Source organism: Peromyscus californicus, unplaced genomic scaffold (genome assembly GCF_007827085.1).
Source record: "Peromyscus californicus insignis strain IS unplaced genomic scaffold, ASM782708v3 Scaffold_11__1_contigs__length_118956290, whole genome shotgun sequence".
NCBI classification, from domain to species: Eukaryota; Metazoa; Chordata; class Mammalia; order Rodentia; family Cricetidae; genus Peromyscus; species Peromyscus californicus.
Window position 1 is genome coordinate 102938533 of NW_026294402.1, and position 19998 is coordinate 102958530.

At 48.5% G+C, this 19998-nt stretch overlaps 1 protein-coding gene across 1 annotated transcript in view; it reads right to left on the bottom strand.

The window, feature by feature from the left end:
• Window positions 1-19998, bottom strand: part of Bsn (bassoon presynaptic cytomatrix protein) — a 96536-nt gene that overhangs the window by 41842 nt on the left and 34696 nt on the right. The window contains exon 2 of the mRNA XM_052720694.1: window positions 524-932. Within this exon, the coding sequence (XP_052576654.1) occupies window positions 524-932 (409 nt within the window). The remainder of the gene's footprint in view (window positions 1-523; window positions 933-19998) is intronic.

Genomic DNA, 19998 nt, shown 5'->3' on the forward strand with positions numbered 1-19998 from the left:
GTAGCCCTGGCTGTCCTGGAACTCACTTTGTACATCAGGCTGGGCTTGAACTCAGAGATCCTTGTGCCTCTGCCTCCCAAGTCCTGGGACTATAGGCGTGCACCACCACTGCCAGAAGTATTTTTATTTTTATGAGTACAGGTATTTTCCTGCATGTATGTCTCTGTGAACACTGAGTGGAGAAGGCATTGGATCCCCTAGGACTAGAGCTACAGATGGTTTGTAAGCCATTTTATGGGTGCTAGGAATTGAACCCCAGTCCTTCGGAAGAGCAGATGCTGAGCCATTGCTCCAGTCCTATTTAAGTTTTTGGGGTATAAGAATCTCTCAGGAGACCTGGGGCCAGACCCTGTCATCTGATTCCACATCTTGGGGCCACTGTTACCACCCCACCCGCTCATCATCAGGGGTACATAGACACTGGTGACTGAGAAAACATGGTCAGGGTTGGTAGAGAGAAGGGAAAAAATGGAGGAGGGGTGCAAAGGAGGCACTGGTCAATGCAGGAGTACGGGGTGGTTACCTGGGTGAGATGAGGGTTGGGGTTGAACCCACATTGGTTGCAGACTTTGTTGTGACACTGAGTGCAGGTGTTGAAGTTTGGCTGGCTGGAGGTCGATGTGAGGTCCGAGGTCTTGCATATAGGACACAGGGTACTGCTGGGAAGGGGGGCGATCTGGGGGACGGAGTAGGGTGATGTAGGAGTGCTGCCTCTGTCCGGTGACACTGAGGGGGACCGTCCTGATCTCTGTGTCCTGCTGTCTACCTGTAGCGTCCTGCGGGGACCATCGGCCTCCTGGCCTGATGGGCCTTGAGCCCTTGTCTCTCGGGGGCTCTCTCGGCCTGGAGCAGTAGCAGAAGCTTGCTTTGGGGTCGGAGAAGTTGCTCTCTGGCTCCCCAGGGGCTCCTTGGGGTCCAGTCTCCGGGAAACACTGAAATGACATTGAAAATGACTGTTAGAGACGTGGCTTACTAGGTCTCCTCCAACCTGGAGCGACCCCAGGCTCCATCACTGTCCTCCTCCTCTTGCACAGTGACATCATCACAGTGGCCATTTACTGTACCCTGTGCTACAGCCCTGACAAGCTTCTTGGCGTCAGGCCACATGGCAGATGGACAGGACGGTCCTCTCACACCCCGAGAAAGAGCAGGTTCTAGTTGGTAATCTAGTAGGTGCAACACACGTGGGCTGGGCTTGTCTGCTGTGTGACACAAGGTCGCACGAGGCCCAGGCTGGCCTGGGATTCATTCTGTATCTAAGGATTACCTTCAACTTCTGATTCCCCTGCCTCCACTTCTAAAGCGCTTGGATTACAAGCAGGCACCACCATACCCAATTTACAAGTTCTGGGGACCAAACCCAGGGCTTTGGGCATGTTAGGCGAGTAGTCTACCAATGAAGCTACATCCCCAGCCCAGGGACTGCACTTTTTAAACTTTATTTTTATTCATGTGTCTGGGTGCTCTCCTGCATGTGTATGTCTGGGTACCACTGTGGCAGTGCCCACAGAAGCCAAAAGAGGACACTGGATCCCCTGGTTGTGAGAAGCCATGTGGGTACTAGGAATCAAACCCAGATCCTCTGGAAAAGCAGCCAGTGCTCTTAACCAATGTGATAGTTTGAATAAGAATGGCCACAAAGGCTCATATATTTGAATGCTTCATCATCAGGGAGTGGCACTATTTGAGAAGGATTAGGAGGTGTGGCCTTGTTGGAGAAAGTGTGTCACTAAGGCTGGGCTTTGAGGTTTCAAAAGCCCATGCCAAGCCTAGAGTTTCTCTTTCTGCCTTTCTCTCTCTGCCTCAAGATCAGGATGTAGCTCTCAACTGCTTCTCCAGCACTTGCTTCCATGTCAACATGCTCCCCCCATGGACGTGATAATGGACTAAACCTCTGAAACTATAAGTGAGCCACCAATTAAAAGCGCTCTCTCTCTCATTTTTTTTGACAGAGTTTCTCTGTGTAACAGCCCTGGCTGTCCTAGAACTTTCTCTGTAAACCAGGCTGGCCTCGAACTCACAAAGATCCACCTACCTCTGCCTCCTGAGTGCTGGGATTAAAGCGCCACCATGCCTGGCAAATGCTTTCTCTCATAATAGTTGCCGTGGTCATGGTGTCTCTTCAGAGCAACAGAGAGTGACTGAGACGGCTGATGAGCCATCTCCGGCCCCGGACTGCACTGTTAAGAAATCTCGAGGTGATGCCAATGTCCTGCTCTGCCCATGCCTTCCAGAGACCCTCCAGTAAGCCCCATGCCCAGGCAATCTAAGATGGCAGGGTGCAATGTTATTTTTTCACTGGTGTGAGGCTGGAGAGGGTTTCAAATCTGGCCTTTGAGGAACCACTAAAGGAGGCCCAATGTCCCTGATACCATGTCCATCCCAGCACAACCCATCTGCAGTTAGGTTGACCCATGGGGTAAAAGAAACATTCAGGCTAAAATTCGGTTTCCCAAATTCCTTCTTTGGACCAACTTAAGTTCGTTTCTGCCAATTTACCTCTTTTCCAGTTTGAAAGAGGGTGAGCACAAAAAGTCAAAGACCAAGTTTCCTGTTGCTTTCCAGAACATTCTAGACTGGCTTTGGCCTGTATCCTTGTGGTGGCTGCTGATAACAAAGGGACAGACCAGGTTTGCTGAGACTTCACTTATGTAGCCCACACCGGCCTCTAATTTGAGGCTTTGCCCCTATTATGATTATAGGTGTGAGCTACCACGACCAGATCAGAGTGACTTTGTTTGTTTGTTTTCAAGGCAGGGTTTCTCCATGTAGCCCTGGTTATTCTAGAATTCCGCCTGCCTCTGCCTCCCGAGTGCTGGGATTAAAGCCATGCACCACCACTGCCCGGCTCAAAGTGACTTTTAAACTCAATATTGAATCACAATTTAGCCTTTCTTTAGAAATTGTATCCATCCTGAGGGCCTGGAACAAACTGGCACAGCCCTAGGAGAAGACTTGTGCAGCCTTACTGCATCCCAGGGCCCAGCTGAGCTTCCCGAGTAGACATGCAGTGAGCAAACAAAAAAGAGGATGTGTGAACAGTGTGGTGAGCTCAGGGGGCAGGGCCCAGTCGGGGCAGTGACGTCATTCAGTTCTGAACACTTCACATGGAGTTCACTTAGCAACAGGCTCACAGGAAACAGACCTAACAACAGCCTGCCTGCCTGCCTGCCTTCCCTCCTTCCTCCCTCCATCCCTCCTTCCCTTCCTTCTTCCCCTCCTTCCCTCCTTCCTTACCTTCTTTCCTTCCCTTCCTCCCTCCTTCCATCCCTCTCCCTCCCTCCCTCCCTCCGTCCTTCCTTTCTTCCTTCCATTTGTCTTTGTTCAGTTGTTCACATTCACTGACTTTGCTGGGGGTCCTCTGACCCGTTTGGGATCTTGTAGACATATCCACCTTCAGACTATGGGCAACAGGCAGTAGCATTCAGCTGAGGAGGCTATGAAAGCAGCCCAACACAAAATCATGAGCTTGTTTGAAACATCATGAGGCTTCTTTCTGGGAATTTGTGTGTGGAGGGGCACTAGACTGATTGGCTCCTGAGTGAACTTTCTGGATGACAACATGAGGACAATGTCAAAAGGTAGGACGCACCTGAGTTGATAAACTCCTACAATGCAGGTCAGGTCGCCAGGTGCCCACAGTTACTCTTTACACATATACATATTTTATAAGTTTTCTTATATTCTTTATGAATACCTGCTGAATATTTCATTAAAATGAATTTTTCAAAAAGTAAATCAGACAGGGATCCAATCCTCTGGGGTTGGAAACAGATGTGCAAACAAATCCCTGCAAGACCCACGGCCACAGTCCTGAGGAAGACGACGAGACCTCCACATTGGCCTTAGAGGACAAGCCCCTCTTCGAGATTGACCAGCAAGCTGGACAGAAGGAAGACGCATACGAAGGCCCAGAGGGGCTGAGAGCATGCTCAGTACGGGTGGAGGGAGGCACAAGCATGTCAGGTGCAAATCATTATCACTCCACCACCACAGAGAACCGCTCCTACAGCATCGAGTGTTCAATTTTCATTGAGAAGCTCAAAGTGAATATGGGGACAGCCGGGACAGCGGGGCCTTTAAGGTTTCCCAACAGAGGTGCATTTGGGCTCTGTGGCCCAGAGAAGATGATGAAGGCAGGAAATGAGGTGAAAAGGAAGAATTGCCGGGAGACAGTTTATAGAATTAGAGGGCAGAAAGATACAACGAAGGACAATTCTGCTTCTCACTCACCGGGGAATCCAGAGAAGGAAGCCTTCAGGGGTGGGAGCAAAACCAAAACCAAAAGTCTGAAGATTGTGGGGAGCAGGAGAAATCTTACAGCGTGCCTCTAGGTATTTTTATCTGAGAGAGTGAGTTCACAGGCTATTCTCAGGAACACAAGTCACCCAGAGAGCAGTGGTCCAGTTAAGCACACAGGGATCCAACAGCATTCACGGACTTATAGGAAAGCCCGGAAACAGAGCAGTCAGAAAAAAGACAGAAGAAAATGACCTCATATAGCTGGGCATGGTGGCACATAACTTTAATCCCAGCACTTAGGAGACAGAGGCAGGGGGATTACTGCGAGTTTGAGGCCAGCCTAGTCTACATAGTGAGTTCCAGGACAGCCAGAGCTACATAGTGAGACCCTAGATCAGAAAAAGAAGAAAGAAAGAAAATGATGCCATAGGGTTAGAGCCTGCCATATTAGAGACCAGTCAACAGTGCCCTGAGGAGAGCTGAGTCTCCACACCTGAGGCTGAGTTGCAGGAGAAAATGGCTACACCCATGAAGACCATGCACCATACCATGAAAACCCAAGATCTCCCCAAACCCAGTACAGTTCCTCCTCCTGCTTACAAAGGTCCCCATAACAGAGCTCAGGAGTCATGGCCATCTGGACATGGATCCCAAGACAGCCCAAGCAGAAGGAATAGCCTGAGGACAGAGGCGGTAAGTCCTCTAGGAGGCCCTCCTTCACAGACACATGCAAAGGTCTCCACCAAAATATGATTGCTGGAAGCAAGGAAGAGAAAGGGAAGATGTCCCCATGCAAGACCATCCTGTCCCATGAGAGACCTGGCCTTATGGACACAGGCCACAATGAAGCCCCCAAGACCAACGCTCCTCCTGGAAGCCTTGAGCCTGCTTCTTGGCGAGTGCTGGAATGAGGGTAATGTATAAGGTAGGAAGATGGAGAAAGAAACAATGCACAGAAGGTCAGGCTGGAGAGAGAGGGCAGATATGAGGGGTGGCTGGACCCAGCAAGCAGAAACTAAAAATACCTGAATTTTTTTTAGATTTTTATTTTATGTGTATGAGCTTTTTGCTTGCATGCATGTATATGTACCATGTGCATGTCTGGTGCCAGGAGAGGGCATCAGCTCCTCCAGAAGTGGAGTTAAGGATGGTTGTGGGCCATGATGTGTGTACTGGGAATGAAACCCAAGTCCTCTGCAAGAGCACCAAGTACTCTTAATCACTGAGCCATCCCTCCAGCTACAATAGATAAATGCATTTTAAAGATGGTAAAGAAAGGCCAAGGATATGAAAATGTTCAATCTCTACCAACTTTTCTTCCTTTCAACATTTAGGGCTATTAACTATTCACAAATAATTTTAACCCAATCCTGTTTGCCAAGGCAGGAAAGAACCCTCCGGCTTCCAGGAAGGTTTCAAAGCTGAATAGGCTGCCTGTCCTTTCCCAGCCCTAAGCAGCTCTGAGGCTTTCTGTCCCGTGCATACCACTGCTGAGAGACATAATCCACAGCACGTTGGTTGGAAGCAAAAAACTAATTCACTCTAGTGACTGAAAGATGCTGCAGACTGGGTCCGAGCAGGGCAACTGGAAGGGAGGTGGCTGCCTGGTCCATGGTGGGAAGCAGCCAGAAGCTGCTCTGGATACTGTGGTCAGCAAGGGCCTGCCTGCTAGGGCTGGAGTCTACAGGAAGGAAACGCAGGGGAAAATGGAGCCAGGGTGAAACCCATGCTGTGGGCTCACACGGCAGCATCTAGAGCATGCCCCCCACCGCCTCCAGTTGACATTTGAAAGAGAAATGACTCATATTAATAAGTTCTCTCTGTTCGTCAAGATGGGAGGGACCTTAAGAAACTCTCTGAAAGTCGGGGCAGCTAGAAAAGTCCCACAGCTTCAAATAAGGTGTTCAAAAATTCATGGCTGACCTTTCAGTAATGGGCAATTAGAGCTGGGCAAACACTGTGGGGGGACCCCCACCTTTGGGGCCATCCTTGGTCTCTGGACAAACCAGCAGAGAAGCAGAGGCAGTGCAATGGTGGACTCCTGGGTTCTGGAGTTCCTTCCTCTGGAATGGATTCCCATTTCCACACAAGGAACCCCCTTACTCAGTCTGCAGGCCCGTGAGCGGCCTCCTGCCTTTTTTAAAAATCATGTGGTCCTGTCAATAAAATATGTTTTTGCATTCCCAACACATGAATATTTATCTACAACTACATGCACTTAGACTACTGATACCCGCTCCCCCTCCCTGCCCCTGCAATAGAAAGGTTTTAAAGGGTGATTGGTAGGAAATAAACACAAGAGAACTGGGCATGTAGCTCAGCTGGTGGTGCATGCCTGTAACCTCAGCACTCTGTGGGTAGAGGCAGGAGGATCAGAAGTTCAAGGTCATCCTTAGCTACATCCGCAACTTGAGACTAGCCTGGGCTAGAAAAAGAGAGGTGAGGAGACATAAATAGTTTTCACATTTTCTACTTTGTCCCGCCTCCTACCCAACATGTGTCCTAGTTCAGACGCCACCGCTGAGACGTCCAATTACCAGTCTTTTTTTTTTTTTTTTTTAAAGACTGTATTTTTAGGTAGGGGTGTGTGTGTGTGTGTGTGTGTGTGTGTGTGTGTGTGTGTGTGTGTGTGTAATGCAGTACCTTCAGAAGCCAGAAGTGTGGTGGTTTGAAGAAGAATGCCCCCCATAGGCTCATATATTTGATGTTTAGTCATCAGGGAGCGTCGCTAAGAGATGGATGAGGAGGTGTGGCCTTGTTGGAGGAAATACGTCACTGGGTATCTCTTCATAGCAATAGAACACCGACTAAGACAGGAAGTAGAGTGGGAAATGCCATTGTCTTCAATCAGACACAAAGGTCATGGACTTACCATTTATGATATGGGACAAAACCAAACCCTTAGACACATCTCCAGTGATCCCCAGCTTATAGAGGGTCTCACTCAGAACTGAGCCAAATACACTTCAAGCCAAATTCATTCCCTGCTAGAAAGAAACCAGAAGGCATACAGTAGGGGGTCATGGAGGGTTTACCTTTGGCCTTCCCTGAGTCCCATTCTGCCCCCCTCTCTCCATCCCTTCCCCCATCTCTTGTAACTTTCCCCATCCGTATGTGGGAAACAGAAAGCGTCAGCTACCATACGCTCCATCTAGCTTTGAAGGCCGAACGTCTCTTGCTCCATGGCGCCTGTGACAGACATTGTGAATGGCAGCTTGGCTATAGGCTGGTGAGTGGTGAATGCGATCTGCTTAGCCTAAGGACTACTACGTCATAGGTTTATCACTGATGTCTGCAGAGTTTCTCTCTAGAAAGAGCCATTCATTCATTCATTCATTCATTCACTCATACAAAAAGAGTTCACGAGGATCACATTTTCTGAGTCTTTGAATGTTTGGCCATATCTTTGTGATCTTGAACTTGAACAAGAGCTTAGCTGGACATAAATTCTGAGTCCACACTTTCCTTCCCTGAACTGGACAGCTGGGCTGCTGCTTTCTGTTCCTGCGGAGGAGGATGCTGGGTCAACGTGACATTCTCCCTTTTTCATATGTTAACCTTCTCCCTCTAGACCAGCGCTTCTCAACCTGTAGGCCACAACCTTTTGGGGGTCCAACAGCCCTTTGACAGGGGTCGCATATCAGATATTTACGTTATAATTCATAACAGTGTCAAAATTAGTTATGAAGTAGCAATGAAAATAATTGTATGAGTGGGGGTCACCACAACCTGAAGAAGTGTATTAAAGGACCACAGCCTTAGGAAGGTTGAGAACCACTGTGCTAGATTAAACAAGAACTCTCTTTCTTTCTTTCTTTCTTTCTTTCTTTCTTTCTTTCTTTCTCTCTTTCTTTATTTTATTTTTTTGGTTTTTCAAGACAGGGTTTCTCTGTGTAGCTTTATGCCTTTCCTGGATCTCGCTCTGTAGACCAGGCTGGCCTCGAACTCACAAAGATCCACCTGCCTCTGCCTCCTGAGTGCTGGGATAAAAGGCATGCACCACCACCACCCAGCTGAACTCTTTCTTTTTAAAGTTTGGTGATTTCACCAAGAGATGTTTGGGGGTTGAACAATCCATGTCAATATTTCCTGAAATTGCCTATGTCCTTTCAGACTAAGACATCAGTTGGGCCTAGTGGCACAGGCTTGTAATCTTAGTAACTCAGGAGGCTCATACACACACACACTCACACACACACACACACACACACACACACACACACACACACACTCACACTCACACTCACATACATACACACACACACCACACACATACACATCACACACACATATTTTTTGTTGTTGTTGTTGTTTGAGACAGGGTTTCTCTGTGTAGTCCTGGCTGTCCTGGAATTCACTCTGTAGACCAGGCTGTCCTCAGACTCACAGATCTACCTGCTTCTGCCTCCCAGTGCTGGGATTAAAGATGTAGGCCTCCACTGCCTGGCCTGAACCCCCCTTTTTTTTTTTTAAATTTCAGGCAGTTCCCAGAACTCCTAAACATGTGTCCCCTCCCCTACCTATGACACTAGTCTCTCTAGCCACAAGCATACATCTGCATGTAAACCCTGAGTGAAGCCTGGGAACTCACAGACAACTGGATATGTTACTGAATCTATGTCCTCGAGTTCACCAGGCTAGCTAAATGTTTCCACAGCACCATGTGCGTCACACCTCTGGTGTGAAGCTGCCCTGAGGTCACCTTCCACAGGTGTTGGAAGCCAGAGCTGCTCCTTGCAGGACCCTACTGGCTTACTTTCTGTCGCTCAGGTCAGAATGAGAGCCCCAAGAGGACAAGGGTCCCTGAGCCTTGTAGTGCAGTCCCTGTTTGCAATCTGAGGGGAGCAAGTTTCACAGCTTGTTTTAATTAACTGGTGAAAAAAAACATAATTAGTAAAGGCTTGTAGGAAATGACCCTGTTAAGGCTCCTTTTAGGTGAATTAAGACAGACACGTTTATACTATTCACCTATTACAAAGTTCTGGTTCAACCAATTAATTATTCATAAATTCCCAGAGGACTCGAGAAAAAGCATGGCTTTACAGTGTGGTAGAGAGCTGGCTTCTTCAGTAAGAACTTCGGAGAAGCGAGGGTGCTGTAGCTTTGTGATGGCACCTATGGGCTCTTTCCCTGACTTCTGACCTGCATGACTGCTCATCCCAGCAGAGACATGCACGTGGGCATTCCTGCTGAGAGCCAAAGGGGCCAGAGAGGAAGGGAGACAGAACAGGCAGGTATCCAGGCCAGAGTCACTACCCAAAACTGAGACCCAGGCCAATAGCTCCTCGAAGAGCTCTCTCTCCCTGTCACCTCCTAGGCTCTCCAGATGGCCGAGTATAGACCACCAGAAGAAATGAAGGCCCAATCATTAGGAACTCTTTCTTTTGGGCAGTGTTAAGTACTGAAGCTGGGGTGTTGACTTTTGTCTGGGCACGTCCCAGTGCTTCCCTGTGCCCAGACCTACAGCATACACTCCATCTGAGACCCAAGGAACTTCCTGGCCCTTCTCATCTGTTGTGAGTGAGTGGTTCCGGACCCACCAGCTGTCTCGATGGACTCCTCAAACCCGGGTCAGCCACTTCTCCACAGCCTTCTGCGAGTGCCATGGCTCCCAGCGTGACCAGGTCGCTGAGGCTCTTGCTCTGTACCCAACTTCCGTACTGGGATCCCACATGGGCACAGTTTTGAACTGTGTGGTGTCCTAGTTTCCTGACCCAAGAGGAAAAGCTCCCAAAGCTGGGAAACTCTAATTAGAAGTCAGAAGTCATTGCATAAAGCTGAGCCAGCTCTTCCCAGGTCCCAGCTACTGCCAACTCTACCTCTCCAGTCCTCCACCAAAGGGACAGTGCACAAGCCTCTTCCAAATTCTGCTGCAACTGGAAAGTCGAGATAAGCAAAAGAAATCTGTAAGTCTTCGTGACTCGGGAGAAAGCAAGCCCCAGCCCCTGCCTACTGTTCCCAAGAATGAAAAGACCCAGGACTATGAACGAGAAACTCCTCAGTTTCTGCCTACTCTTCAGCGTCTGTGCTGAGAGACTCCATGTTCAGCCTGCTGACAGGGCTTCCAGAATGTCTCTGCAGCCCACAGAGATGGCCAGTTACAGGAAGGAAGACATGGCCAGCACAGCTGGTGGGATCACTCGGGGTTTGTATCCCTGATACTTGAATAGGCTGGACATGTGTGATGCTTGGAGTACGGTCTAGACCCAGAAACTCCCTGGTTATGAGATATTCCACGGCCTGCTGTTCGAGATTTCCAGGGAAAGGCTGCCTGGCCTGCGATCCCTTGAGTTGATTCTCATGGGGGAGTCAACAGATTTTGAAAATTACATCTATTGCCCATTCAGGGAGAGAAAGAAATACCAAAGGAATTTTCACCTACCCCATGTTAAAAAGTTATCTGTTTAATGGGCGGGGTATAGATATGAACAAGGTGATGATATACAGTATGAAGTGTCACGGGCTGGTTGGGATAGCCCACACCTGTATGGAAGTGTGAGCCTTGACTGCAGTGAGTTTCTAGTCAACCAGGGAGAAAAAAGAAAGGAAGAGAGAAAGAAAACTGAAAGTGATAAGGAAACCCATCATTTTATACTATATACTAGAAAAAAGTAATAATAAGCTACTAAAGGACAAAAAGAGAGCTCTCCAGAAATCAAGACTTCTTGTTTTTTTTAAATATTAGATGAAATGAAAAACTTACTAGCAATATTCCTGTTTCTTTTTATTTTTCTATTTAAGAATAATAAAAAACTTGTCTGTGACTCAAAAATGGTTAAAAAAAATTGGAAGATTGCCTGTTGACTTTTTACTTATTTATTTATCTATTGGTTCTTAGTTTTAATTCTGAAAGAAAACAAAAGGAAAGGCTGAGGTGGCTTTAGTAGTTAGAGACTTGATGCCAAGTATAAGACCCGAGTTCAATCCCAGGGTCCACATGACAGAAGGCGAGAACCAACTCTGGAAGAGTTGCTCTCTAATCTCCACATGCATGCATGCTAGGCCCACACACACACACACACACACACACACACACATACACACCACACACACACCACACACACACACACCACACATATACACCACACATACACATACACACACACATACACACACCACACACACACACCACACACACATATACACACACACCATACACACACACCACACATATACACCACACACACACACACACACACACACACACACACACACACACACCACACACACATATACACACACACCATACACACACACCACACATATACACCACACACACACACACACACACACACACACACACACACACACACACACACACCACTAAATAGAAATGTACAGAAATTATAGAAGGGGTCAGATTTCCCATCTCCACTCACGCCAAGTCACCCTATGATCACTATACTTTGGTCACTTGTCCCCGCAGCCCCGGGCACTGCCCTAGCTCTTGAGCAGGCTTGTTCCAGAGACTGAAGAGGCCCACTTTGACCAAGGGTCTACAGCACAGTCTGCAGCAAGACAGCGGGTAACACTAGAAAGAGGGAGGGGCCAGCGAACGGGTCTGGAAGTAAAAGCGCTTACCACGGAAGCCTCCACCTGGGCTCCAGCTCCAGAGCCCACGGTGACAGGAGAAAAGTGACTCATGGAAGTTGTCCTCTGACCTCCACAAATATACATACCATGGCACCCCCATGCCATATACATACACAATAACAATAATTTTTAAAAGAGATAGCAGGTGTCAAGGAGAAATAAAAGCTTTGCTTTGCATACTCAAACTCACTACAGTCAAAAGAATTTAAAAAAATTAATGTTTCTACATACAGAACTCCATCTTTCACACATGAGACAATGGGAACTTGTGTGTGTGTGAGTGTGTGTCTGTGTGTGTGTATGAGTGTGAGTGTGTGAGTGTGCGCGTGTGTGAGTGTGAGAGTGTGTGTGTGTGCATGTGAGTGTGTGAGTGAATGTGTGTGTGTGTGTGTGTGTGTGTGTGTGTGTGTGTGTGTGTGTGTGTAGCTCCAGAGAAAAGTGGATCATCTAACTTTCTTCTACACACGGTCAGAGAGTTCTCAGAGCCTGCCACAGCACCCAGCCAGCAGGGCCACATGTTTGTCAACTGAATGACAAATACAGTGAATGGCTGGCTAGGGAGCCAGAGGCTCTCTGTGGTAGGGCCAACGCCCTGGGCATGGAAGACAGGACCCACTGCAATAACCCTGGGGCCTACCAGGCATCCTGGGCCAATGACAGACAGGAATGGGGAAGGACTTAAAGTCTGGGACAGACATGACAGTATCTGTTCAGAAGTCTTACTCAGAAAGTCTGCTTGAGAAAGGCCTGGCTTTCCTGTGAGCTTGGCCACAATCAGTCACACATGTGAAGGAAGCCTTAAGGAGCCACGCTGTGCTGAGTGCTCACAAAGCATGAGAATGAGGACTTCTGGAAGCACCTCCAAGGTGACCACCCCACTGTGGACATTTGCCACATCCTCCATAGCACACTACAGTGGGACCCCACACTGCCTGCAGACCAGGATTCCTGATGCCACACTTGATCCCAGTTCACCCGAGCTCATCCTCCATTCTCTCTCTAAGGCCCTTTCCTGAAGACCCAGTTTCGCAGGCTGGGGAGAGGGCTCCGTGGAGCAGGCACTGCTATGCAAACATGAGCACCGCAGTACTGATCGCAGAAGCTACGTGAAAGCTGGGCGGGCATGGAGCTGGGCGGGCATGGAGCTGTCTGCACTCCCAGCACTTGGGGGACCCCTAGGGCGAGCTGGCTAGTGAGACTACCCATCATTGTGAGCTCCAGGATTAATGTGTAGCTGAGCCTCAATAAATAAAATGACAAGCAATCAAGAAAGACATTGTACATCACCTACGTCAATGTTGGACCTCTCTCCACACATGTAAGAATAAACATATATAGTCATAGAACTTGTACAGCTTGTACACACATGTATACCCACACATATGCAAGCACGTGCATACACACACACACACACACACACACACACACACACACACACACACACACTTCAAACCCTTAAACATTGGCTCAAGCTCTTTACCCATGGGGCATTTGACAGATTTCCCCAGTCCTGCCTTCTGTTGTATCTTCTTGCAGACTCTAGTAGCCTCCTGAAGGGAAGGCTCTTCATGGGTACTGGATCCCTCTCTGGCCTTACTCTTTCCCTTACCTGCACACAGCAGAGCCCAGATGCCCACATAGGGCTGGTGCTAAGGAAGGGTTGAGCTATAGGATGAATTCTCTACAAGCCTTGTGAAAGACAATAATATATTAGTGCCATCTCAAGATGGTAAATGTGCTGGCTAGCTTTAGGTCAACTTGACACAAGCTAGAATCAACAGAATGGAGGGAGCCTCAATTGAGAAAATGCCACCATAAGATTGGGCTGCAGGCAAGTCTGTAAGGCATTTCTTAAATAGTGATTGATGGGGGAGGGCCAGCCCATGGTAAGTGGTGCCATCCCTGGGCTGGTGGTCCTGGGTTCTATGAGAAAGCAGGCTCAGCAAGCCATGAGGAGCAAGAAAGCAAGCAGCACTCTCCATGGCCTCTGCATCAGCTCCTGCCTCCAGGATCCTGCCCTGTTTGAGTTCCTGTCCTGACTTCCTTCAGTGATGGACTATGATGTGGAAGTGTGAGCCAAATAAACCCTTTCCTCCCCAACTTGCTTTTTGGTCATGGTGTTTCATCATAGCCATAGAAACTCTAACTAGGACATTAAATGAGATGGATTTCAGCCAGGAAAGCATCCCCTCTTCTAAACAATATCCACTGCAACATCAGAGACAGGTGCATGGTCGCCACCTTTCCATCTTCAACATCGCCATGTCCACTGTTCTGCACGCTCTTGGCCTCAGTGCAGGGGAATGTACTCGGATGCTGATTCATTTCCCCTTTTCCAATTACACTGTCTTTCCTCTCTGATTTTCCTCTTTAGAAGACGTATTTATTTTGATGTGTATGAGTGTTTTGCCTGCATGTATCTGTGTACCATGTGCATACCTGTTTCCAAAGGAGGTCAGATGAAGGTGACAGGTCCCCTGGAATTGGAGTTTTACGTCTCCATGTGGGTGCTGGAAACCAAACCCAGGTCCTTTGCAAAAGCAGTAAGTGCATTTAACCACTAAGCCATTGCTCCAGCCCTTCCTCTGTGGGTTTTCTGGCTTTTTGTGGTCTCAAGTAGTCAGGCTGGCCTCAAACTCTCTATGTAGCCAAGGATGAGTTTGAACTTCTGACCCTCCTACCTCTACTCTCCAAGTGCTGGGACTATAGGTGTGTACCACCATGCCTGTTTCACGTGCTGGAGAATGAACCGGAGGCTCAGGCAAGCTAGGCAAGTGTTCAACTGACTGAGCCACATCCCCACGCCTGCTTTTACAGTTCTGAGAGGTTCAACTGTGGCTCTAGACTCTAGCCTTCCCTCTTCCTCAAACTAGGAGGTCTAAGAAGGGCAGGATTTCATTTCTAGGTTCTTCCTGTGGGCAGTTACCCCAAATGCCTCCCCACCTACCTTCCCACACCTCCCTCTTGCTGTGGAGGTAGTATCTCAGCTCCTTTCCCCCACTGCTCAGCCTCATACCCTCTCCCAAAGCTCCGCAGGTCTGACTTAAGGTCAAAACTTCTCATCTGAGGTCTTAATTTAATTCAACTCAACATTAATACCTTTCGAGTGCCTGAACCCACGCTCACCAAAAGAAGCTGTCTCCCTGGCTGGCCACGGGAGCTGTGTCTCTGTTCTCTCCTTCCCAGGCTTCCTTGTATGGGGAGCAGAGGCTCAGGGACATTTTTGTTCCTAGCTAATGTGCTGAGAGCATTATGCTCAGTGACTCAGCTTTAAATTTCACAAAAATAAATGTTCAAGGGGCTGGAAAGAGGGTTCAGGGTTAAGAACACTTTTGCTCTTGCTGAGGACCTGGGTTCAGTTCCTAGCACCCACATGGTGGCTCACAACACTCTGTAACTCCAGTTCCAGAAGATCAGACATTTTTTCTGACCTCTGCAGGTACCAGACACATATGTGGTGCATATATATAATGCAAATATCTGTGTTTTCCAATGGTCTTTTGTTGTTGTGGGATTTTTTTTTTTCTTTCTGAGACCGGGTTTCTCTGTGTAACAGTCCTGGCTGTCCTGGAACTCACTCTGTAGACCAGGCTGGCCTCGAACTCACAGAGCACTGCCTGGCTCTGCCTCCCAGTGCTGGGATTAAAGACATGCACCACCACCACCCAGCCTTTTCTGATGGTGTAAAGAGACCCCTGGGAAGGGTTGTTTGACCCCAGCAGTTACGACCCACAGATTGAGAACCACTGTTTACTTAGCCCCATGGTGACAGATATGTATAATCCCAGAGGTTGGTTGAGGCAGGAATATCTCTTTAAAACTAACCTAGACTCACAGTAAATTCTAGGCTAGCCTAGGCTACCTAGTGAAACCCTGTTTTAGAGGGAGAGGGAGAGGGAAATTGGTTTCACATGTCAGCCTATGGAACTGGAAGCAGTAATTAATACTGAAGGAAAATACTTGATGAGATACCATATGCCCATATGTGTGCATGTGTATTACAGTAACACTCACAAGTACATATAGATGCATGAGCACATGAATACATATGTGATCACATTCTCCATGGCTCAGGGATAGCCACCAAGGAGGCCTGCTCCCAAAGGGAAGGGCAAATGCCCTGAACAACAGTTCAGGCCAGAATCACCATGCCAGGGCCAGCCTGGTCCAACACAGAATTCAGGACCATGCCAGCATAAGGAAGATAGATGCCAGGTGCACAGTAGGCAACTGAGGAAAACATTAGCTTTCGCCTTCCTCCCTTCCTTCCCTGGCTTGAGAGCAAGTAGAGTGGGCAGGAAGCCTAGGATTCTGATGCCAAAGTCTCAGGGAAGTGGGAAGTAATGAGAAGTCAGGCAGCAACTCTAAGAGAAAAAAAAGAACTGTACGGTCTGTGTCTGACGGGAGGAGATGAGATATGAAAGCCAGGCTCAGACACAGGCCCAAAGCCCACCCAAGCCACTCCTGCCCAAATCAGGCGAGTCGGGGGAGTGCATCAGGGCCCACACAGCCTTGCTGGAGGCTAAGAGCAAGACTGCATGCTCAGGCATGGCCAGGCCTCCAAGGTCAAAGGAATGCCTGGGGAAGGGGCTGGGGACCGGGCACACTGGGGTTCCTGGAAACAGAGTGGAGTACGTGGCAGAGACTCGGGGACATTGGAGCAGAACTTGGAGAGGAAAGGGGATCAGGCTCTTTACAAGGCTGCTCCCTCACTGCATCAGCTTCTCCTCGGGAACAGGTGCCTGGCACTGAGCTGCTCTGCAGACTTGATTACCTGGCACCAATCTAGGCAGACAAGGCTGCTCATCTCATGGAACTTGCCTTATGGTCAGGATGCAGGAAAAACCCAAGAAGACAAATTCAGGGCATGAGAGGTGTTTAGAAGAACATGAGGGAGGAAGTGAGGAGACTTCTACAGAAGGCGTATGTGAGAAGAGTCATGCAAACATCCTGGGAGGTGTACCAAGGCCCAGGAAGGGCATCTAAGGGAGAAATGGCAGAGCCAGAGGCTTTGGGACAAAGTATATATTGCAGGTGAGGACCAACAAGCGGGCCAGTGAGGCTGGGGCTGTACCACGGGGAAGTGAGCACATACCTGGGAGGCCTGGGACATAGGACCCTTTTCAAACCTTAGCATCTCATCTCAGGGTCACTCTGATGTCCACTAGGCTGTTGCAAATATTCAACACTGCACTGATCATCACAGCTAAAATGTGATCAATACGGGCATACCCAACACCACTGAACTGCACACTTGGATGGTTTAGGCTGGGCATACCCAACACCACTGAACTGTCTACTTGGATGGTTTAAGCTGGGCATACCCAACACCACTGAACTGTCCACTTGGATGGTTTAAGTTGGGCATACCCAACACCACTGAACTGTCCACTTGGATGGTTTAAGCTGGGCATGGCGGCTCATGCCTGTAATCCCAGCACTCAGACTGAGGCGAGAGGACTCCACGAGTTTGAAGCCAGCCTAGACTACAGATTGACAAACAAAACAAAACTGGGCCACCAAGGTGTTTGGTGCGTAAGGTGCTCGCCGCACAAGCCCGACAACCTGAGTTTGACCCCCAGAACCCAAGGAAAGGTAGAAAGAAAGAAAACACTCAGTCCAGTGGGAGTGGCGCACGCCTTTAGTCCCAGCACTCGGGAGGCAGAGGCAGCAGATCTCTGTGAGTTTGAGGCCAGCCTGGTCTACAACCAGGGCTACACACAGAGTGAAATCCTGTCTCAACCCCACCCCAGCCCATCCCCAAAAAAGAAAAAGCACTCCCGGTTCTCCCTGGACCTCTACAAGTGCACTGTGATAGGACACCAACCCACATCCATCATACATGCATAAACTGGATAATAATCAACAAAAATGTAAGAAACAAAAAGTTGAAGCGATACATTTTATATGTTGTATGTTTTATCAGAGTAAGTTCTACAAAAGAAAAAAAAAAAGGGTCCTGCTACAATGTAAACCAAACTAAATACCTGCTGAGTGGAAGAGTTAAGCACGAAAAGACAAGTTTTATTACTCCATGTATGTGAAATTTATAGAAAAGGCAAATGCATAGCTGTGAAAAGCAGAACAGCGAGTGCCCGGGGCTGGCGCAAGGGAAGATGGATAACTTACTGATGGAAACAGAGCTTTCTTTTAAAAACTGTTAATTTTTAAGAGCTTATTATTCTTTCAAGATTTATTTGTTTGTTTGTTTGGTTTTGGTTTTTTTCATGACAGGATTTCTCTGTGTAGCTTTGGAGTCTGTCCTGGAGCTTGTTCTGTAGATCAGGCTGGCCTTGAACTCACAGAGATCTGCCTGCCTCTGCCTCCCGAGTGCTGGGATTAAAGGCATGTGCCACCACCGCCCGCTAAGATTTATTTATTTTTATTTTATGTGTATGGGTGTTTTGCCTACATGTATGTCTGTCCACCATATACATGTGTGGTACTCATGGAGGCCAAAAGAGGGTGTTGGGTCCCCTGGAACAGGAGTCACAGATGGTTTTGAGCTGTCATGTGGGTGCTGGGAATTGAACCAAGGTCCTCTAGTAAAGCAACAAGTATTCTCTTTTTTGGGGGGGGTGGCGGGAGAGAGGGTGCTTTTTTTTTGGTTTTTCGAGACAGGGTTTCTCTGTGTAGCTTTGCGCCTTTCCTGGGACTCACTTGGTAGCCCAGGCTGGCCTCGAACTCACAGAGATCCGCCTGGCTCTGCCTCCCGAGTGCTGGGATTAAAGGCGTGCGCCACCACCGCCCGGCTGAGAGGGTGCTTTTTTGAGACAGGGTTTCTCTGTGTAGTTCTGGCTGTGCTGGAACTCACTATATAGCCCAGGCTGGCCTCAAACTCAGAGATCCGCCTGCCTCTGCCTCCCAAGTACTGGGACTAAAGGTATGTGCCACCATTGCCTGACTACAACAAATGCTCTTAACACACTGCATCACCTCTCCACTCATTTACTTGTATTTTTTATTATCTGTCTGTTCATCCGTCTGTCTGTCCATCTATCTATCTATCTATCTATCTATCTATCTATCTATCTATCTATCTAAGACAGGACCTTTCTATGTAGCCCTGGCTATCCTAGAATTTGCTATAAAGTTAGCTTTGAACTCCCAGAGATCCACCTGCATCAGGCTCCTGAGTGCTGAAATTAAGGGCATGGGCCACCATACCCAGATATTTTTAATTTTTAACATATTTTTATTTAGTTAATTTGTGTAGTGTGTGTGTGTAGGTGTGTGTGTGTGTGTGTGTGTGTGTGTGTGTGTGTGTGTGTGTGTGTGTGTTTGAGAGAGAGAGAGGGGGACTTAGTTCTCTCCCTTCACCGCAGGCCCCGGCACGGAGCTCAGGTTCTGGCTAGCACAGCGAGCACGTTTACTCACTGAGCCATCTCAGTAGCCCCGGAGTTTTCTTTTGAAATGATGAAAATGAGAACCACACAGAGGTGGCTGCTGTGTGGTACAGTGAATGTACTAAGAGCAGGGAACCACTTTAAATGGTTAATTTGCTATTATGTCACTACTCACCCTGTGCCTGCATGAGGCAGGTTGCCTGTCAACCAAGAACAAATCTGCGGGCATTCCTGGTCTTCCTAGCCCAACAGGTCAGCCCAGCCCTCCTCACAAACAAACAGCCCTTTAAGACAAAGAACCAGTCTTTGGCTAACTCAGCATCTGTGGAAATACCCAACAGCGGCAACCCAGACAAGCACCTCCAGCCCTGCTGCATTGTTGGGAAACAACCAGAAAGGCCAGTAGCATTTGCTCACAGAGTCACACGGCCACTTGAAGTGGCCCACTGGAAGAAGACCTAGTCCCACACTGGCCAGGCAGTGTATCAGCAGCACAGATGAATGAGTCAGACAGACAAGGTCACTTCCGTTGGTAGCTCAGAAACGGGTGTCTCCAGGGCCAGGCAGGAGACCATCAGAGAAGGACCTGAGCACCTCGAGGGTCCAAGGAGAGCTGTCCTGAAGGACCCAGCAATGGAGAGGCCCAGCTTAGGTGCTCAGAGAGAGACAGACATGGCCAAGCGGTCAGGCTAACCTAATGACTGAGCACCAGCCTCCAGGAGCAACTCCAGGGATCTGTGTGCAACGTCAGCATCTTCTGTACTGTGGTCCTGACTCACAGTACACCTTCCACTCCAAATGCAGCAATCTGTCACCA